At 42.6% G+C, this 22,634-nt stretch overlaps 1 protein-coding gene across 1 annotated transcript; it reads right to left on the reverse strand.

The window, feature by feature from the left end:
- Window positions 1–1,925: 1,925 nt before the first annotated feature.
- klhdc8a (kelch domain containing 8A) lies at window positions 1,926–20,422 on the reverse strand. Its single transcript, XM_062545050.1, has 6 exons — window positions 20,361–20,422; window positions 9,929–10,417; window positions 9,241–9,405; window positions 8,512–8,730; window positions 4,949–5,050; window positions 1,926–3,622 (listed from the first exon to the last, which is right to left on the reverse strand). The coding sequence occupies exons 2-6, from the start codon at window positions 10,311–10,313 to the stop codon at window positions 3,420–3,422; spliced, it is 1,074 nt and encodes a 357-aa protein (XP_062401034.1). The 5' UTR covers window positions 10,314–10,417; window positions 20,361–20,422; the 3' UTR covers window positions 1,926–3,419.
- Window positions 20,423–22,634: the final 2,212 nt, after the last annotated feature.

The following is a 22,634-nucleotide window of genomic DNA, read 5'->3' on the forward strand; positions in this document are numbered from 1 at the left end:
ACAGCATATTCATTGGACAATAAATCATCTTAATGTATTTGCAAATCATGACATCATAAATACAATATAGCTTATCTACAGTTAGCACAGCAGCATCCATACTTCCATCCATCCATCCATCCATCCATCTACAGGTCTGTTGTAAGCTGCAAGAGTATAATGTTGTTATAGTGCCCCCTAGTGGCATGTCCTATGTATAAATTCAGAGAAGTGGAGGCACTGTGCTATCATGAGGCAGTGGAATGAGGAGAAATATAAAACCCTTGGAATACCGGCGTGATTAGATCAGCAGGAAACTAGTGCAGTAGATTATCCCGATGAAGGAAAGAAAATGTTTGGGAATATGTATCCTGGGAAGACACAGGGCTTCAAAATCCTGTTGACACACTATGTGTAAAGCATCCTTTTTCTTTCTATTTTTAGTCTCAAGTGGGGTTTTACTTTTTGGGGTTTGGGGAAATCTTTCAGAAAATACAGAATCCAGTGAATTATGTGGAATTCACATGTATGGTTGATTAAAACCATGTTTGGAATCCAGGTGACTTGTGTAGTCTTAAGAGGAAACCACGAGAAACAATGGAATATGTTTTTGTCTTGTTCAGAGAGTTCTACTGTTAAGTGAAAAAAAGAAAAAAACCCAGTTACTGTTAGATAACACAGTTTTGGCACAGCTCTCTTGAGTGTTGCCAGAGATCTCTACCTGTGCTGTTCTCCCCTGCTGAACTTCCTGTCTTAAATTGCTTACAAAATGTTTTAAAGGTTTCCCCTGACACTGTTTATTCATGCAGAAAGTGAATAGTGTGTAGCTTTGACACCTATGAAAGACGGATACATTCCTGAGAGGCAAAGATAGTCACATATGCCTTCACAGTTTATGTAATATCTTTTTTTTAATTTAAACTCACAAAGTTACAGCATCATACTTTTATTAGTTGACACTGCAAGCTTATTTCCGATACTTTTACTTGGCAGGTTTAAACTCCCTAATATGCTGATATCTTTACACTAAGCCATATCACCTGGTGCGGTCTAAGCCTTCACATACCCCTGATGATGTCTCCCTACAGTACATATCACGGATGCAGAGGAGATGATGAAAGCAAAGAACCCCACCAAATAAACTCCTGTACCCTGTCATCCCACAATGAACGGCACAGCATTGGTTTCATTACATTTTATTACTTTCTATGACATTGCAGCAGCAGCAGCAGCAGCAGCAGCAGTAAAGTACTGTAGCAGTCACCACTATCGGAGAAAAGAGCGAGGCAGGCCCCTCACCTCTGCAGAGGACTGTGGCAGTCCCCAACACAGATGGAGCTGCATGACTAAAAGTGTGTTTGCTCCTTGACTAACCAGCAGAGGAGAGAAAAAATCAATACGGATGGATCACCCCCAGGCTCCTGGCACGGGCTCAGAGAGACAGCGGGGACGTCTGACACGGGCAAGGAGAAACAGAAAGGATGAGAACGCCCTTATCAAGACATATAGGCTCTGTCACAGCACGGACGCTTATGCTAACGGATGGTGCACCCACAACCTTTCTGATAATCACACATGAAGGTCAAAACATGGTATTGTGCATAGAAGCGGACACATTAAGACAAGAGATTCTGTCTGCCATTGTTAAGGGATGACACAGTCTTCACAACAAAAGAATGACATCCTAAACACAGTGGCTGAAAGTAGTCGTTGGTGAAGAGATTTCAGAAATTGTTTTGCACTATTTTCTACATTATACGTAGATCATCCTAGTACAAGCGAGCAAGTCTTGATTGGGAAATATTAATATGAACAACAATACTGGAGAAATCTGGTCAATCCAAATTCTCTCAGTCTTATCTTCATTTTTACATTTGGACTGTTTTACAATGAGAGTCAAGCATGATGCACACATATATAGTCACAATCACAGACATGTGTTTCTTCAGAAAATGTTTAATTGGTTGACATTAAAACCACAGGTTCCAGCAAGGGGGGTGAACCTGCTCCAAGACCATGGTGGCAATTATGGCTTTTTTACGGCACGTCCTCGACACATGCTACAGAATCATTAAAAAGACTATAACAAAGATCCGCTATTATTCTGCACATACTATACATTAAACAATAACAAGGACAATTCTATCTCTCCTCCTCTGCATTATTTCTATGCGAGTATTAGGTATAGCCCTATGACAATGCCATATCAAAATGGTACTGCAACAGTTTATTGCACAAACTGCCCTTCCAACATACTATTCCCTGAAACACATAAACATTACATATATTGTATTCGCAAAACCCCCAGCTTCGCAATTATCTGACAGCAATGCAAATTGCATGGCTTATCTACTGTACACTTAACTTAATAGGTAAAATGGGTATTTTGTATACATTAAACATGCAATCCACAATGCCAGAGCTTAAACTCTATACACTAAGTCATGACACAAGCATGCTGTGTTTTGCTCTCGATGGCTTTTTGGTGGTGCAGTTGGCAAATTAAATCAATTTCCAAAGATATCTAATTCTTTACATTAAATTTAACACAGCTAAAAATATCAAGGATAGCAAAATTGCAGTCACCCTCGGGATACTGCATCATATTGTATCCTGCTCATTATTTTCTTTTTTTGCTTTGAACTACGACAACAATGTTTACTACATACCAGAAATTGTCGCAATGGCTGTGCTTTTAATGTTGAAACCTCAAGGGTGGAATAAGATGAAAACACTGTGTTAGACTGCATTCATTTGGTCTCTGAATTTCAGTTTCATGAGAGAATAAATGTCAGCCAGTTATTCACTGCGTCTGTCAAATGGCACTTTAACTGTTGCTGTAAAAATACAATTTGTTTATGGCATTCCTCTGCTGGATGACCCTCACCTTCCATTATTATCTTCATTGTTTACAAACAGACACTTATCCACAATGGTTTGCTGATAAATGACATAAAACGTAAGTGCATTCTGCTACAAGAATACTGACACCAGCGCAGTCTTCACAAAGTGCACATTGTGAAAGCTGAAAAGTCAACACATTCAAAGACACTTTGCACCGAATGCATCCTGTATTCCTGAATAAGTGAGATATCTACAGAGAAAACCAGCTCCTCAAATAATGTAAAAATCTGCATATGTGAATGGATTACTATTTACAGTATTGATTATAGCATGTACTGATAGTCGTGACTTTTTAATGCTGTGGGGACACGGCCTGATGTGACTGTAGTTTTGCCAGTCTTTGGCTATTGGTTAAGGCTTCCTACTGTTCAAATTTGACAGCTACGTTCCATACGGCTACAGCTTGCAACCAGTTCTCACGAGTGAGCCTGCAGATGGCGCTGCAGGTCTGACTGCGTGTGCTGTGAAAGCGTGGCCTGTAGGGGGAGCTAACGCTTTGAAAATCTTGCACTGCAATTCGCCACAGCCCACCACGACTACAGGCACTCCTTCTCCTTTATAAACAGCACCTCGTGAGCAGGGCTGGGGATCTGATTGACACCGCCCACTACAAACAGGCGATCGCGGATGACAATGGAGGATGCCGAGCAACGGGGTGAGGCCATGGGAGCGATGGGCTCCCATTTCTTCTTCTGCGGATGGAAGGCTTCGGCCGTGTCCAAGACCGAGGGCTGGTGGCCTGAGAAGGGGGGTGGGGGTATGTCAGGAGAAAATAATCAATCGGTTGCAACTCTGCTGTCTGAACAGAATCAAAAAGAACATTCAGGCTTTTATATCTATCCACCACTCCAGGGCAATTTCACAATGGATGACTTGATGAGGACCCATGAGGACTCCCAGACAGTCATTGTCAGATGAATGAATGTGCCAACTCTTGTTTACATTTTAAGAAAAATAAAACATGGCCAATGGTACATTTTGTTTTACTCTGACAATACCCTCTGATATTAAATGATCTGCAAACCTGATGGAACTTGTCCACTCAGTATCAATGAATTGCCTATTTCATGAAAGGTACTTATATCAAGCTGTGGACCGGTTTCAGAATGGAAATGCACAATCAACAACCCAACATTCCAACAAGTTACCTGTAGCTTCCACTTACAAAGGGAAAAAATCATGTCCATTGCCTCCTTTGGCTTTCACACACTACCATGACCCCAGCGGTGTGGAATATGAATATGTGATGAATATGTATTCATTTATGCAGGGTGGGAAGAATTGTCAGAGGAAAGTGAATATCATCCCACCATCTCATTATAATATACATAAATGCACTTTACATTGAGCTCCACAAGGTCATTCCAAGAGCCGCCTATCCTTCCTGGAGATATATGACCTCTTAGCATAATGGATTTTCGTTCAAAATACCCTTAACATTTCTCTGTGGTTCTTAATAACAGAGCTATCCTATTCCTATAGGTGGGCAAATTGGGTTTCTGCGCGCCCATTTATAAAGAGTCATTGTGAATGGCATATTCAATTTAGGCGAAATTCCCTGCCCTAATTCACTGCCTAAATCTTGAAAAAATAATCTAAAGAGATCTCAGTATAAGAGAGGAGGCCTTTGACAGGTCCTCTAAGGTCCTGTCTGTATTAGTCTGTGTGGTAAACAGAACCTGCAGGCATTCCTCTGGTGTGTGGTCCATCTGACCCCCCCTTTCCACATTGTATGGTCATAGAAATGTTGTCCACAATTCAAGTTGAACTGTTTAGCCCATACAAGCTGGTTGTTTGAATTGCTGTCATCTTGGATAATTAGAGCATTATTCAAATGCAGAACCACTTGAGCTTTGCGGGTTCAAACATGACTTCAATTATTAATGACCTTAATGGATTGCTTTGTTTCATAAATCACAATAGTCCCATATACAGACCTATTTCCTGCATGGCTTTAACCAGACATTTGCTGTAGTGAACATCTGGCTATGTGAAGCTAAGATCCAACCATGTGTAGGATGCTGTACGGAATTCGCTTCAGTGCTAGCAAGATATGTTTACATACCTAGACCACCTGCTACAACCATCCTGCCTCCTAAGATGGCGGCTGCAAAATCTGCTCTTTTGGTCTTCAAGGGAACAGTGTCGTCCGGTTTCAGCCATGACCCTAGAGTCAGGACAGAGAACAGGAGTGGGCGGAAGAAAGGATTTCTTTTTGGCTGTAATTTGATTGGCCCACTGGGTTATACCTTAACGGTAATAGAATTCTACATCAATTTACATGTGTGCTGCCTCTCAAACAATTACAGAAAGCCCCTTTCTTGCAACATGCTTTGTTAGTCGTGTAAAAAAAAGAAACATGGCCATATATGTATAATAGATTTAGCAAGAGTTTCTGTCTAATCCATTAGAGCATAACACAGTTTGCCAGAGAAAAACGTCATTTCACAGCTTTCCAGAGCTGTCAGCTTGAGCTACCTTAGTTCTGCTTATAAATAGAGAAAAAAAACAAGGACTAATCTATCAGTTTTCACATGAAATAACAACAACAGTTTCATGAAGTGGAAAAGCCATAATCTGCTGGCTGTTTGAGATCATGGTGCTCTTAGGATGTGGGAATAGGATGTTGGCAGGATTGTCTCCCTTCAAACAAACCCTATTAGTTAAGCCAATGCCTATGTTCGGGCGGGGGATAAGTGCGATTGGTAAACCATCCGGTTGGAACAGTTTAATTGGCTCTCTGAGCAGAACTTTGCTCCCCCTCACCACATACTCCCCACTCACACACACACACACACACACACACACACACACACACACACACACACACACACACACACACACACTCCTGCTCTGTGCTACACCGAGGTGGAAGATTCCATTTTTCATTTACATTTCCTGTTGTGTCTGCCTGCCTGCTGACAGGGCAGTGGAAATCCTCTGGAGTTTTAATAACTGGGCCAGAGCCAGGGAGAGAGAGAGGGGGGCTTTTCTATCTCACATGGTTCCTGGCTGAGATTCGGATCTGCACTATTTGGCAGAACGACACCACGGAGACAGAGGCAGAGACCGAGAGAGAGGCAGAGGGAAAGAATGATAGAAAACACTTTATATTAAGCGTTGAGTTCCTAATGGATCTTTTCGATTCTGCAACAACAGTATTTGGCATGGGCTACACACATTAGTGCATTACAGTGTGAGGCACTGCAGATGGTGTCTGATCTTGCTTTCTCCTTGTGCTGCTGAAGCAGTCAAAAGAGCTTCAAACACCCCGAAAAAAGGCAAATTCTCTCCAAGCTGTCACTCCCCCAGGAGCTGAGTCTTGAAAGCGATAGTGAAAAATTAGCCCCTGATTGGCAGGTATTCCACACAGAAACACTGCCGCTATCAAACCCTCACATCTAAATAGAGATGAGGTGGCATAATTAAAATGGCGGGGAAAAGAAAGGAGCACACACAGAGCCGTCCCGCGGCACAGGGGGGACTTCACCCGGGTGGTCCGCCAGTGTGCCAGTCCGATGGCTAGCTGGCAGCCCGAGCAGATGGCACCGGAGATATAAAGGGAATAATAGATAACACGTTTCTTTAAATACCATCTGATAACATACTCATGATTTCCCTGACAATGTGGCAGTGGGGCTGGAAGGGGGTGGGGGTGGGGTGGGTGGGGAGTGGGAGTTAGGTGTGCAGAGAGGCGAGGACTGTCTGTCACCCCAAGGCGAAGTAAAGAGAGCACAGACCTTTAGACTTAAAAGAGTCACTTTTGTGTGCGGCTGTTCGCAGTCACGGCTCTGACTGACAGACTCTGGCTGAATAGAGTAACGTACGTGAGGGGAGAGAGGGGGGGAAAAAACGCCGGGATGAAAGATTCATATTATTTTCACAGCAGCACCATGACACCTGGGTATCAAGATGTCCTCTCATCACCCTCCCTCTCAGCAGGTTAAATATATCTTCCATTTTCTCCCGAAGCCCCTGAACGCCATCAGTGGAAATCGCATTTTGGAGCGGAGGAACCTGCCGCATGAATTGCCATAGTACTACCTTGCCAGAAATCAATAACTCATCCGAGGGATTATCAGACCTTATCTAATTTTTCTAATGCTATATTGACATCGAGATATTCCTGATGGGCATTTCTTAATGCATCTTATTATTCCAACTTCAGTGCAAACATTTCATTTCATTTGGTGAGCTCCGGCTGCCAGAAGCCTTAAGCATGGACATGGTGACACTGGCAGACTGTGACTAACGTGAGGCTTTGGATGCACATTTGGCAGATTAAGTGGACCGTCTGTGGACTGTCTTCTTTGATAGCCGAGAGTATGTGTAGTTAAAAATGGATCCAAATACTGAGACAGCTGTGCTGAATAAAAATGCCTTTACAAAAGAATTCTACCAGAATTCTTGCACATAAATGGTTGATAGGCGTTTGTGACTTTTTTGTTTTGTTTTTTTCGCTTCTGGTATGGAGCCTTCTGTGTCCTTTGTGAATTTTTAGTTTCTTGTGTCCTTTGTGTATTTTTGTGTTATTTATGCATAACCTGACTGCAAGACAAGTTTCCCTGAGGGGACAATAAAGTTACCCTAACCTAACCTAACCTAACCTAACCTACTGTACCACAATTTGTCATATAAAATAAACAGAGTGCTAAAGTCGTTGTCTAGGCGATATCTCATTTCATCTTCTCAACAGCAGATATGCCACCCACAGACAAACTATTCACAGATATAGTAGGCCTACGTCAATGTGAAACTTTACATACAGTATAATACACATATAATGTTAAATGGATATTAGAAACTACTAAGGAGAAAGATATGACAATATAAGACTTGTGAAATGTAAATATTTCTAATATTAAAGGAATAGTTCGGAATTTTGGACATAGGACCTCATCTCCAACTTTACCGAGGTGATATAGGTCGGTGGAGACCGTTTTTTATCGCGTTTAGCCCCTTCCTTCAGTTGCAGCGTCCCCCTTTGCTAACGCTGGTTTTGAGCTAACACATTTCTACGGTAACATTAGTCTGACATCAACAACAGTCTTCCTCACTCCACCGCACACCCGAGACAAGTCAATTAAATCGTCGGACTATCGATATACATGTCCGTGTTGATAGAATAATTTTAGAAATAAAACTAATCTTGCAACTCAATGATTTATTACATTTTGAGGGACTAGTTTCTCAATATCAATCCGCCACTGCCATACAGGGAACAAAGTAGGCTATTGCAATGCGATGCAAGGTTCGTTTTATTTCTAACATGGTTCTATCAACACTAGGCATGTGCATCGATAGTCTGACGTTAAAATTTATTTGTTTCGGGTGTTCTGTGGAGTGTTTTCAGTGGCAGGCTGGATGTTACCGTTGACTTGCGTTATCTTGGCACCAGATTAGCACGAGATGAACGCTGCAACAAATAGGAAGGGCAGAAATTCACTGAAAATGGTCTTCACCGACCTATATCACCCAGACTGAGTTGGAAATGAGGTCCTATGTCCAAAATTCCGAACTATTGCTTTAATGGTGTCAATAAGGCATAGTATGCTGTATATGTTTTGCACATTCCATGGACCTATTAACCTGTTTGTGTTTTATGTGAACACTAAAGGTCATGCTCACCCTCACTGGGGCTGTAGATGTTGACGTTGTTGGTGAACTTGGAGCGTTGGTGCATGCCCCCCTGCCTCAGCCCCCCGAGCCAGCAGAGGCGGCCGCCGGCGTCCCACAGCACGCCCGAGTACGACCTCTTACAGGGCAGGGCGGGCAGCGCGCTCCACGCGCGGCTCTCCGTGTCGAACACCTCGAAAGCTTTGAGCGAGCGTTTACACTGGCGGCCGCCTGCAGAGGGAAAGTCACGTCACCTGTCTTTGTTATAGGGGTCTTACATAAGAGTCATGTGACACTGTCATGCTATAGTATGTGATATAAATGACGGCATTACACACTTCAGGTCTATTGTGTCTAGCTACTGTATATCTGTCTGTGTCTGTTGCTCACGAGTCCATGTCAGAACATTTTCTGTGCACATGGACTAGCATGGCGCTTGCATAAGAACCACATCAGCAGTCATATACGATGGATTCTGTAAGAGAAGGCATGAATATTTCATGCTGAACACATGTTCCCCAGCTCACATCTTTTTATAGTCAGCTAACAAAACTCTGGAGATGCACACGCGCTGACGTTCACCGTAAATTTTTCAAAAGCTCATTAAATGGAGTGAAACATCAAAAAAAGGTGATACTCAAAAGGGCTGCCGCGCACAGCATAAGCATTCCATACACAGTGAAATGATATCTGCTATGGCAGCTGACAACGTGGCCCCTCAAATGGTAATGTCAAACCTACCTGCCACGTAGAGCTTGGAGCCGTGCAGGTTGATGTTGGCGTCATAGCGAGGGGTGGGCATTGGAGGCAACAGGGCCCACATGTCCTTCCTGGGGTCATACTGCTGGAGGGTGCTCCGGGGCAACAGGTCAGAACCCATGCCACCGACCGCAAATGCCCTGCCATCTGGGCACACACAGACAGGGACGCATCACACACACACACACACACACACACACACACACACCACAGATACACAGAGGATTTGAAATAATACATTCTGGCTTGTTAAAAGAAGCGTCACAAATGGAAGGTTTCTCTTGCATCTCTTAATATTTATGACATGTTTCTGACCTGATGACTTTAGCTCTCGCTTGATGTTATGAAACATTGCCCACTAATTGCACTTTAAAACAAGTCTAGGGTGACGCTAATGGAATACTATGCATTTGTCACATCAGATGAGTGCATTCTAAAATAAAACCTCAAACGACTACCACTGCACCACTGACTTTTTTTTCTAAAACTTAAAAAAGATAGCACTTTCAGCTTTCAAAACATGCCGAACCCCGTGTCTGACTAGATGCTGCTCTGAACAAAACAGCACTTCAGACAGCAAAACATGCCGAACTCCGTGTCTGACTAGATGCTGCCCTTGAACAAAACAGCACTTCAGACATCAAAACATGTGTCTGTGGACAAACTTTACCTTTGACGGTGACCGCCACACCCATGATGGCCTCCTTCAGCGAGCTCCTCTTCATCCACTTCCCGTCGTCCGTGTTGTACACCTCCACGGCCTTTAGGGGGTGCTGGTCCCTCCCCACGCCCCCCACCACCAGCAGCTGCTTGCCCAGCGTGACCACGCCGGCCCCGGCCCTGGCCAGCGGTATGGGGGGCAGGCTCACCCACTGGTCCACCTCGGGCGAGTAGAGCTCCAGGGTGCTGGAGGGGCGCCCGGCCGCGTCGCAGCCCCCCAGAACGTACAGCTGCCCGCCGACCTCCGCCAGGGAGTGGTAGACGCGCCCGCTGGACAGACGTGCCAGGCTCTGCCAGCGGAACGCCTGGGCCGAGGGCACGGCCATGTCCAACATCGCCTCCTGCAGGCCAGCGGGAGCGGTGCCAGTCCTTTCCTCAAGTCACCAAGCTGGATGGTCCGTTGGAGAGTGGAGCAGGAGTATAGAACTTCTACCGAATCCTACACCAGGAGATATCACACAATAGAAAATGGGCTTCATGATTTCACAGCAGTTTCTTTTTCGATTTATTAACTGCACTTCAGAATAATTAAGACATTACCGGTGATATGGATAAATCTCTTCATTTTTCTCTGGAGGAAAAACATGTTGCAAAATAATATACAGTATTAAATTATTTTCAGCTTTTTTCAAAGCATAGGTCAGGTTTACTGGGTCTGTTTGTTTCATAATAGCCTCATGAATCAGTAACACATTCCAATAATTTACATATTTGGAGTGCTTATGACTCAGTGTTCAAAGGCCAGCGAGGCATCAGGGCCTTGATATTCACACGTGAATTATATTACCAAATCTATTATTTTTTAAATACCTCACCACACGCGTGTTTTTTATGGGTTACAGGTATATATGCATGGCTCCTTGTGTGTGTGTGTGTGTATGTGCGTGTGTGTATACTGCATGTTTGTGCGTGTGTGAGAGAGAGTGTGTGTATGCGTGTGTGTGTGTGTGTGTGCGTGTGCATGTCTACATGTGTGTGTTTGCATGTGCATGTGCAACTCTTGAGAAGTGCAGAGGCTGCACCACAACAGGCTCGTTTGAGGCGATTAATTTTGCACGGCTGCTCTCGGGCGGCCCTCTCTGGCTGCTCGCACAATTAGCTTGAAGTGGGCTGTTATATAGCGCGGCTTTACATCCATCTGTAGCTAAGCAACAGGCCTTCCCCTCCTCCACCTCCTGGCAGCCTCCGTTCCTCTCCCTCCCTCGCTCCGTCTCCCTCTCCCTCTCGCTCACGCTCACTGGGGCCTCTCGTGTGAGCACTGAGTAGCAGTAGCAGCAGCAGCAGCAGCAGCAGCAGCAGCAGCCGCCAACGAGCACCATGGGTAAATGTTACGCGTTCTGGTAAACATTGTGTCAGCTGCATCCGGCTCATTACCACAGACGCCAGGCCTGTTCTCTTAACCCCTAGTGTGGCTGCTGTAGCCATCTCGTGTAACACATACCGGGCGGGCAGGCCTGACCAGAGAGTGTGAAAAGGCTGGATGTCCACACAGAGCTTCACTGAGATCACAAACTACATTCATCTGAGATTGCTTGGAAAACGCAATCATGCTAATAGATCATTTCTTCAAATCGTTTGAGCATCTACTTATTGCCCTGTGGTGTCTTAAGTAGGTAGGCCGCGCAATCTGCAAATGTTTCATCCACTGGACAGCCTGAACCATTATATATAGAGAGAATTTTACATCACATGAGCGATGAGCTCTCTGGACACCTCTCTCGGTGCTTCACACATTACGGCTCTTAATTGTGGTGAGACGGAGATTTTCGGCGGCTTGTTAAAGGCGAGAGAGATGTTCCGGCTGCCTGGCTATATAGTATATGGAGATTGCCGAAAGTGGTGGGAGTTTCATCAGGCTCAATCATGCCATAAATGAACTCACTCCTCCCCGGTTTCGGCAGACGTCCCCCGCGTAATATCCGCACTCCCGCCGCCTTCCTCTCACTTCCATTACACCCCGAGCTTTTAATCGGCTCCACAATTAGAGTCCTCCTCAGCGAATGGATTATGTCCGTAATGAATGACATTTTAAATGAGGGATTCGGGCATGCTAAAAAGATGTGTGCGTACGCAGACACCGATGATAGACCCAAGAGGATATAGCCTCGTCCCTCGTCTTCTTAAGAGTTAAGAGGTATGGAAATGCAAAGAGAAATACATTCTTCCTCAGGGTATAGCGTGCGAATAAGCACAGAGAATGGATTTCAAATGGGTGTCTTGCAGGATACTTACATCAAACAAGCTGTTGTCATCTGGTTAAAGTTCTAACCATGTCTGAAAAAAGTTGGATGGAAAATTGGAAATCTAATATAAGTAGTATAAATGCTCATAGTATTTAACACGGCTCCTGTAGACATGTAGAGTGCATCCTAGATGGGGGTCTCCTGCAAGACAATGTCTAGGGCTCCAGAAATGCTGATGTAACAAGTTGGAAACTTTGGATTAATTCATGGTTTGTTACAGATTTAGATAATAGTATTTGTTGTAATGGAATTGAGGATATTACTATCACAATGAATAATTCACAACAAACGGTTAAACATTGTTAAAAACAAAAATCATTTGTGTTGTACATGATGTGTTGAGGATTTCATTGATTTCATAATTACATGCTTTATATCAGTGATCTACAATTTGCCTTGAGTCGCGAGCTAGGCTCGATTGCTTTTGTCTCCACCCACTTAACTAGGGGAGATCGCGGTATTTTCCTCATTCTATTAAACTCTGATATTGAGGAAACCGCACTAAAATCACTCTGTGATTATTTCTACCCCTGTTTCAGGTACAGTCATACCCTCTTTTGATATTGTACTAAATACATTTGTGTAACCGTTGCTTAGTTTAAAATCGAGTGTTGACTATGAAAATAGAGAACTTTTGTATGCAGTGTAATGTAGCCAACGCGCGTAAGTTTGGAAACGTTCTCGACCATGCTGCCTGATACAGCGTGCCTGCGCCATTTTGACCACTTGTTAAGACGTATTTGTTCATGTATGTTTAGACATCATTTGTATATTTCTCTGCCCAATATTAATGTGCATTTTGGGTATAAAGCCCATTTAAGCTAGGCAGTGCTAACCTGTAAGTTGAACAACGTTAGCAGCCTGTATGTTCTGGTAATGTGAGCATTTGTTTAAGAAAAGGATTCTATTAAACTCTGATATTGAGGAAACCGCACTAAAATCACTCTGTGATTATTTCTACCCCTGTTTCAGGGGTGTAACACTGAGACCAGAGTTAGATGCAAATACGTAATCCTTTCCCCTTTGGGTAGATCAATATTCACCATTGTTACCGTATTTTCCGGAGTATAAGTCGCACCAGTCAAAAAATACCTCATTAAGAGGAAAATGCCATATATAAGTCGCACCTGACTATAAGTCGCATTTATTCAGAAATGTATTCACAAAATCCAATACCAAGAACAGACAGAGGGTGTAACTAGACACAGAGGCCAACATTTTTATATTAATAATGAGAAGGTGTGAATGGCCACCCATCTGTAGCTGTAGACAGCTGTAGACAGTAATGTTCACTCCTCTTTCATTTTGGAATTATTCAAAAACATGTTAAATTTCATATATAAGTCGACTATAAGTCGCAGGTCCAGCCAAACTATGAAAAAAAGTGTGACTTATGGTCCGGAAAATATGGTATACAAAGACAAGCAATGCAGAACGGTCCGTACAAATCATGGCAATATGGTGACAGCAAATCCAGAAGCTCACTTGATGGATGTGGGAAAAGGCACAAAGCAGACGATTCTCAGTTCAGTATCAAGCTGCCAGTCTGCCTCCTTTCTCTGTTATGTGTGAAAGCCTCCATGAAGCCTTGTTTCTCAGGCATGGGCTTGTTCAGATGTCAACAACAAACCGTCATCTTGAGGGACTTATTTCTCTTGATGTCTGCATGTGAAAAATAGCCACCATCACTGTCAAGTGAGTGTCTGTATGTGGTTTTGTGTTGCAGTAAAGTTCGCCGTGTCACACATTCATGAGGATATGCTGAATTCAGTACTGCTGCCTTGGAAAGTCGTCCAACACCAGACAGAGACAGAATGTCTCTGCTCTACTTAAAAAGAAAAAAAGAAAAATAATAGCGTGCATGATTACAGTCTGTCAGGGAACAGTTTTGGTCCAAATCCATGATTTCTCTGACTCAAAATCCAAACTTTCTTTACTTTTTTATTTCCAACTTTCTTTTTTCTTCTTCACACTGGTCACCATTTGGGATTTTACCTCAGAAATACAGTATTTTCTTCCATCCCTGACAGGCCCGCTATTGCATCACAGTGAAAGCTCTAGGCTCTGTTATGGAAATGCACTCGGAATCAGGCTCCACAATGCAGGGGGAATAGCCTACTCTGCAGTAGAGAGCCGAGGCCGCCTCACCTGCACCTCTGCCTCGAGTGCTTCTATCGACCCTGTCAAGCAATTCAACCTTTTCACCTTTGTGAGTGAGTCTGAGCGAAGGACCTTCCATCAAAGCCTCCACATGGCTAATGCAGTTTCCCGAACAGTCAAACTGATATCCGGCCAAAACAAGTCTCAGTGGCAAAAAAAGAAACCAGCTAAGGTAAGGGTGAACTACACACAAGTTAAGTCCTGAAGGCAAATGTAATGGACAAATGCAGCGGAATTGGATGCAGTGGAGGTAGGTTGCAAACTCCCTATTTGTTATTAACTAACTTTGGGGAATCAGGACACAGTTGCTATAGAAACAATGATGCATCCTCCAGGAGAGGGGAGAGGGGAGAGGGGAAGGCATTCCTGGCCTTGTCTCGGTTGGTTTTTTAAATAATGGATTACAAAATAAATAAGCCTTGCTGTCTCAGATTCCTTTGACCCCGTGCAGGCGTTCTCTCATTAGCGGTGTGGGATTGCTTTCTCCTGGCATGTCTTGCCAGGCGCTTTAATTGCAATCTGTAACCAATTGGTTGCGCCATGACTTCTTTTTTATTTATTTCATTTTTTTTTTTTTTTTTTAATTAACTGCTTGAACAGCTTGGGATCCACAGCAGGCCCATGAGTGCCCACCGAAGTCATCTCCAATCAGCAAGCATTCCTTTCAAAACTTTTAATTGGCAGCTATGTTTCTTTTTTCGTCTGCCTCTCCGCCTCCCATAACTAAAGACCATAACTTCAGGCTAAATGTAATCCTAAAACGGTGCTATTATCCACGTTTATCTTCCAACAGGCTTTACTTGCATGCACTGGCTAAAACGTTGTGATCATATCCTGCTTGGTGGGATTTACAAAGGCATAATATCAAATCATTCATGGACTTACATTTAATTAGCTTGCCTGTATTCAAATGGGTGCCTGCTCTTAAACCTGCCTGAGAGCGTCTCTACACGAGAACAATTAAACCAGGTGAGGGTTTGCACTATAGGCTGCTTTTCAGGCAGATCTTCCGGCACAAAATGATGCTTCTTTGGCTGAATATTAACAGCAGTCTGGGACAGACATGCGTATGCACCGTGTACACTGCTCAGACCCCTGTGGAATGTCAAAATATTTCCAGTCCTGCCTGCCTGCTTTCTCTCACTCTGTGGCTTTGGATTGCCCAGACAGCCTTATCTGGTCAGCTCTGTTCTTGTAAGCCATGCTTTACAGAGTCTCTCTGCTCTGCTCTGCCCTGCCTCTCCACTGCTCTGACTGAGCTGCTTGTACTAGTACTGAATAATATGATGTGCTGCTGAGAAAATATTAGCGTGTAGAAGGGGGATCATGAGCACAAAGGCGGCTTGCATGTTGCTTTGTGCAGAAGCAACCCTCACTCCATTATGTGTTATCTTCTCAGAACCCTTGCTTTTACAGTCTCTCCAGGCTGTCTCTGAGTGTACCTACAGTATTAAGGTCATGTTTGCTGGATGACCATCATTATTTGTAGGTCCTAGTGAGTACAGGGACAAGTATGGAAGTGAACAGAATCATAACAAGCCTGTCATATTTTGTTAGATGCATATGAAACGTTCAGTGTCCTCCTGAAATGTTTTTTTCATAATATTTTAACTGCTCATCTGTAGAGCAGCTATACTGATATAAAGAGTGCTATATACTGTAAATCAAATCAGGCATATTGACCATGTATACTTGCATATACAGTACACAGACTTTGGCATCTGCATTTATCTGTGTGAAAACACAGGTGAAGCACTAACCAGTGAGCTGCCTTCATACAGCAGCGCTCGGGGAGCAGTGAGGTGCCTTGTTCAAGGGACTTCAGCCGTAGACTGGTCGGGGATCGAACCGGCAACCCTTCGGTTACAAGCTCGAAGCTCTAACCAGTAGGTCATGCCCTGCCCTCAAGACCTCACTTTGCTGCTCTACCCTAAGTAGTAATAGTGTACTTTCCAACTTTGGCAGTTTGGATAGATGCCTTGAATTGGCAGACTAATTCATTTCTCTACAGTATATTGATAGACTGAGTTTAGTAAATGTATAGCTGTTCTGAGTATGCCAGCTGCATTGCAGAGAGTCAGTCTACAGTACATACACTGAAGCAAGAGAAACGGAAGAGTTCAGTCTCTCAATAACAAATGTAATTGGATTAATTTATCTGAGTATTTGATTGTAGCATGATTTAGGCAGATTGGTCTATCCTATCCTAATGTCCGTAAGTATCATGACACTCATCTACGTGTGGTCAAATGCAGGACATTTGCATGTGCGCTTTTGAGGTTCAACATCCTTTAGTTCACCTGTCCCTCTACAGACAAATATGTTTCCTTTAGACATTACTGTATGTTAAAGCAAGCAAATTTGACTTGCTTTGATGTCGCAACACATCATACTCTCATACTCTACCTTATTTGTGAACATCGTTATTTGCTGGATAAACAAATGCGCGCGGCAGAGGAAAAGTGCTTTAGTGTTGCTTTAAAGCCTCACGCAAAAGGGGTGCCTATCCTGGAACATTGAGAAAGAGCCATAACAGTTAGCCAAACAGCAAGACAGATGAGATACTGTAGATCCTGTGGAGGAAGGATCTATTGTGCATTGGGCATCGAGTGGCGGACTGAGGTGAGTTTCCTGACCACGACTTGGTGTGAAATGGTGCCAGAACACAACAGAGAGATACTGAAAGAGACAGATATTGAAATGTCATTATACTAAAAGTAAAAACTCGGAGCAGCAGATGTACTATTTAGCTGGATTTTTAATTAAGGTGCATAAAGGGGCTAACGTTTCGATGCTTCATGCATCTTCCTCAGAGTCCTCAAATGTCATTATTTGCAGCCCTTAAAGGTTGTATCAGCGATTGTGGGTGACGTCACTTCTGTTTGGGTGTTTGAAGAGGGATCCCAAGCAAACCGAGGTTGAGCTTGCCCCTCCCTTCCATGTTTCGTGCATCAAAAAAAAAAAAAAAAACACATAAGCACAAAACCCCACAACACCCACCCCGTGTCGGTGATTGGTTGGAACACTGCTTATTTTGGATTTGAGTTGTTGGTAGCACCAATAGCTCTTGGGTACAGATCTCTTGGAGCCTAGGCTGCCTACAGAGACACGTTTTTTTTTGACGGCCTGCTTATTGGTCAGGAAGCTAGTGGATCATGAGGAAAGATTAGATGAAAGTGATCATTTATGTTTGAGCTTGAAATTGCTGATGCAACCTTTACGGCCAAAGTCTGCAACACATCCTACCAAGCAAAATAGCTCTGGCTAAAATGACTTCATGGACCTTTACAATGACAAACACAACACAACAGACAAATGAAAAAGGAAAACTTGCGTAACACTCAATAAAGGTCCTAAACAAGTAATTAACTAACCCTTTGTTAATATTTGTTCATTGTTACTAAAATATCTATTTGCCACAAGTTAAGGTTTCTCATCATTAATGAATTAATAAGTCATCTATTTTCGTCTGAACCTGAGCATCACCTTTAGGGTAGGTTTCGCATAAATTTGCTACATCTTTCACCTTTGCCCGTTTTGTTTTCCCTTTGTGAACCTTGTGATCATTCATTTCCAGTGTGAGAGACCCATACTGATAGTTATATATCACTAATATTAATGATGAATTAATGATGAAAAAAACATTAGCTTGTGGCAAATAGATAGTAACAATTAACAAATATTAACAAAGGGTTAGTTAATGACTAGTTTGCTATTTATTAAGGACCCATATTAGGGAGTGTTACCAAAACTTGAGATGTTATACTAACTTTACAGGAAGGAATGAGAGATGTCAGCTACATAAACCTCTCTGTAGTCTAGGTCACATTAAACAGAGCAGTCAGTTGACTCTAGACGCCTCTACAGTATTTCAGTGGACTCTCGCACACACACACACACACACACACACACACTCGTACACAAATGGACCTGATTCGGAGGATGAGGGTAAAAATGTATCTGTATGGCACAGTTTGAGCTCACACCACTGTATTTGGCCTGATTGTGTCAGAGAGCTGCCACACGTAATAAAATGTACCCAAGATAGTATGAAATTATGCCCCTGAAAAGAAGTGGGAGGACTTGACATAGCCATTGGAAATATATCTAGGATGAAATGTTTTCCTCTTGATGCAACATTCTTCAAAAGTATGCGTATATCCAGCAACAAATACAACGTAATGTGATGACATGCTTGACTACATTTTGCGCATAAATCCATACTCCTTTCAGACCAGTCGGGCGATGCATTGGATCCTACTGCAAAGCAGTCCCAAAGGGGACATCCTGGTCAACACACCGACAGACTAATGTAAGATGTTGCTGCTCTGCTTCTGTTCCATGACCCAGTTCAACTTGATGCCCACACAGTTGTTGGCTCAACTTAAGATTTATGTGGGAGAGCAGCTCTTGTTTCGAATCACAGTTTGAGACAAAATAGCATACACCAGCAAAATGGGAAATAACTGCACCTTTTTCTCTGCATGCAGCCTCTGTTTTTTTCCTCTCCACTCAGGTAAGTAGGCAGAACTTCAAGCACTGCATTACAACTTTTGCTTTACTCAGCTTAAAAGGTCCCTGCTATGTCTCTAACAGCTCTGTCCAGAGTGCAGCAGTCTATACAGCTAGCTGGTGTATTAGCAATTACAGGGCCACCTTTACTTGATCTGCTATTTTGTTTTACTCAAACAACAGCAGCAACAACAACAACAACAACAACAACAATGACAGCTAGAAAAGGATTAGATAGAGAAGCCAGTGAGTATCTTACTGGATTTGAGCCTATGACTTTGCTAAAAGTGGAGTGCTTTCTTCTCCTATCAATACAGAAATGATCTATTGTAATAGTAATGAGTTTCAAGACATGGTCTTGCCATTTAACACTGCACAGCTTAGGGAAAGATAAAGGTGCAGTGGTGGTTCAAGTATTTAAGGGATAAAGGAGTTCAAAGATTGAGTCAGGGAACAGTGATGAACAGAAAATGCTTGTGTCACCAACATTTATCTTCCACAGAGCCACTGCTTAGATGGGCTGTTCATGATCTCAAAATTCACACTCAGCATTGCCACTTCCAATCGACATGCTCAGAGCGATGGAGAATGAACAGGAAGTCTCAAGAACTGGAAGAGTGATTAGACCATATCACTCTGTCCCCATAAGTGTCTCTATCACCCAAACTTCACATGCCCTACTGCATGAAGTTTTCAAGAACTTCAGTTCTGCATGGAACATTCCAAATAATAGAACAGTCCTGCACTGACACTCTCTGGGGCTTATTCTTAATAAGTGTCAACCCAGGTGTCAGTTTCCCATTCACACATCACGTATTACTGGTTACATGGGTGACAAGTTTATGTCATAACAGGAGGAAGCCAAAGGCAAGGTATTGGCAGAGTTTATAGCCTACTCATACCAATGGAATTACAGATGTAAGCCTATATAGGCTACTCACATATAGAATAAATAAAAGATAAGCAATGTAAAGCCATTAGCTAAAGCATCAAATAATTGTTTAGTAGATTGAAATCAACATGAAGAGTAAGAACCCAACATATATAGCCTATTTTATTTTTCTTCTGAAGGCAGTTCAAATTATAACTATTTGTTTTTGCTTGGTCGTCGCTTATCGGCTATATTTCACCGAGATTATAATGGGCTATGTGAGCTCCACGACAGGACTCAGTGCACTATAGTTCGCAACAAACTTCATTATCGCTTTGGTTTTTCACTCAAACAAAACGACTGAATTAGGCCTACTTCTGATGAACTATGATCAGTAGGCTAGTACATTTCATATTCTTAACCAACTATACTGATGAAATTGACATACTGACCGTGTTTGCAGAACAATATAGATAGAGATGCATGATGTGTCTTAAACCAGCATAAAGAAATGATGCATCCTTGAGTTCGTCTCACAAAAGCGAAGTGGATGTCGACTGAGCACAATGATATTTTAATTGAACAGTATCACTTACTTCTTTACTGAACGCGGCGCTGTCAGCTTTGAGTCTCCGTGGGCACTTCTCGTGATAATGGCTGAAAGCGGAAGAAAATCCAACGGCACGCGACACTCCCTTTCTTTTACACGCTCTCCGCGCGAGGAAACTGAACCGTCTCAGCATCGGAATGCGACGGACGCAGGGACCGCCACCACTTCAACCGAAGCTCAGCCGAACAGCTGATGGACTCTGTCTCGCTGTCTTTCTCATATGGGTCACGCATTAAATATTGATGTCACCCTTTCTCACACCACAGTTCACCCTGATATGAATATCGCAGTGTGGAATCTGTCACTTTGTAATAACAGAATTAAGCCCATATGAGTAAAGAGAAAGGCTGGTGCATAGTTCCTTTATTTGGCTCAGTTACACTTGCGGCTGGAAATAAGATGAGAAGATTCTCATAGAAGCTGACCCACTTTACGCCGCTGTTTATTAAACAGCTCCCAGAGGAATGAATGAATCCATTCCCCCCATTTATTGTGGACTGTTGAAGTTTTCCCATTTTATACAAGCAACAACAGACATGAATATTTGTGCCATACAGTAGGCTACATTAGTTACTGGCCTTCAGCATCTGGGACATCCCCCATCTGCCGTCCATTAATCACAGCCGAGATGTGGTAACCACAGAGGGCAGAGACAGTGTGACAAGCGGTCTCAGGGGTCCCATTTATATGGGGTAAAACCTACACTATACACAAATAGATCTCATTAGCACAGCATAGGCTGAAACAAAAATAATTACACAATTCTGTCAAAAAGTTGGAGGGGAACCACCAATAAGAAACCCATAAAATATCCGTATTGTTCTTCCATAAGAAAAATAAAAACGATTATGGAAGACTAGTCTATAACATTGTGCTACTGACTAGGGGAGACCGGGTATGATTGTAACACTTTTTTTCGAGCACCTGTAACTCACTCATTTTTTTAGCTACAATCCTAAAACCTTTTTTTCCAAATACCCACATTTGTCTACTTCAGATAGAACCAACTCAAATTTCTTCAAGAAAATTACAGACCTTGTAATTTTATGTAAAATACAAGGTGACCCTTTGTTACAACCGACCCCAGCACGGGGTGGGTTGTAACACATACTGGGGTAAGTTGTAACAGTGAGATAAAAGACAGAAAAAGAGAGGTCAAACCATGCAATATGTTTCAAAAACATGTTTGGGACATTGAAATAGATCTATGAACACAAGAAAACAGTTTATTTAATTTTGTTTCTCTTTGAATGACCATAACCAGAGTAGCCGTGGTATATGTGGTTGTGTGTATGTGTATTTTTGTGTGTGAGATGTGTGTAGGGGTGTGTTTGTGAGTCTGTGTGTGTTTCTCTGTGTAAATTTGACTGGATAGTATAAAACAATGCACAAAACTTGTACTACAGATGTCCCAGAGTTGATAATCTACAGCTGACAAAAACAATGGCAGAGAAATTACATGATATATCATTACAAATTAGACATAAATAATTTTAGGCCATCTGGAAGGGAGAGGATGTAGTTTCCAAGTGAGGTGTAGGACAGGTCAAACCCCCACCCCTCAATACTGAAGCATTCTGTAATCTTTTTTTTAAATCTAGCAATTGTACTAATTTGAATGCATGTGGAGTGTTACAACCTACCCCGATCCCTGGCAGCCATATGTATCTTGCTGTATAGGCCTAGTGCTTTGGTTTATGCTTGGATGAAATGCATCATGTTTTGCCTCAGAGACTACAGTTTAATATAATATGAGGAATGTGATTGTATCATCAATGGTAAAAGTACTAAGAAAAATATAGCCGTGGTGAAAAATTTGACTTTCTTATGTCAAAATCACTTTTTCCTTTGCTAAATTAGAACGGGTGACATTATAGGCTTAAAAATCACCATGTGGGATAGTGATGGAGTAGTGAACATGCTGATGTGCTGATGCTGATGTGTTTTCTCTGCTGCTGCATTGATCTGTCTTATTTCCCTGTTTGGGCCCAACCCACATGGGAAGAGAATGTTTCAACCCTACAGCCATATTTTTGAACATGTTCATCTCTGCTCTAGTCTGTCAACATACAGTGTTAAAGTGAGCATTCAAAAACTATTTTACCTAATTTGCATCAAGTGATTGAACCCATTGCCAAAAACATTTATGCTTTAACCCTTCTGTCGTGTTTGGGTCAAATCTGACTGTTTCACAACTTATAATACTCATAAATATTATGTTTTACATCTGATTACCTCAAGACCTTATGATATCCTCCAC

This window comes from Sardina pilchardus, chromosome 9 (assembly GCF_963854185.1).
Source record: "Sardina pilchardus chromosome 9, fSarPil1.1, whole genome shotgun sequence".
NCBI classification, from domain to species: domain Eukaryota; kingdom Metazoa; phylum Chordata; class Actinopteri; order Clupeiformes; family Clupeidae; genus Sardina; species Sardina pilchardus.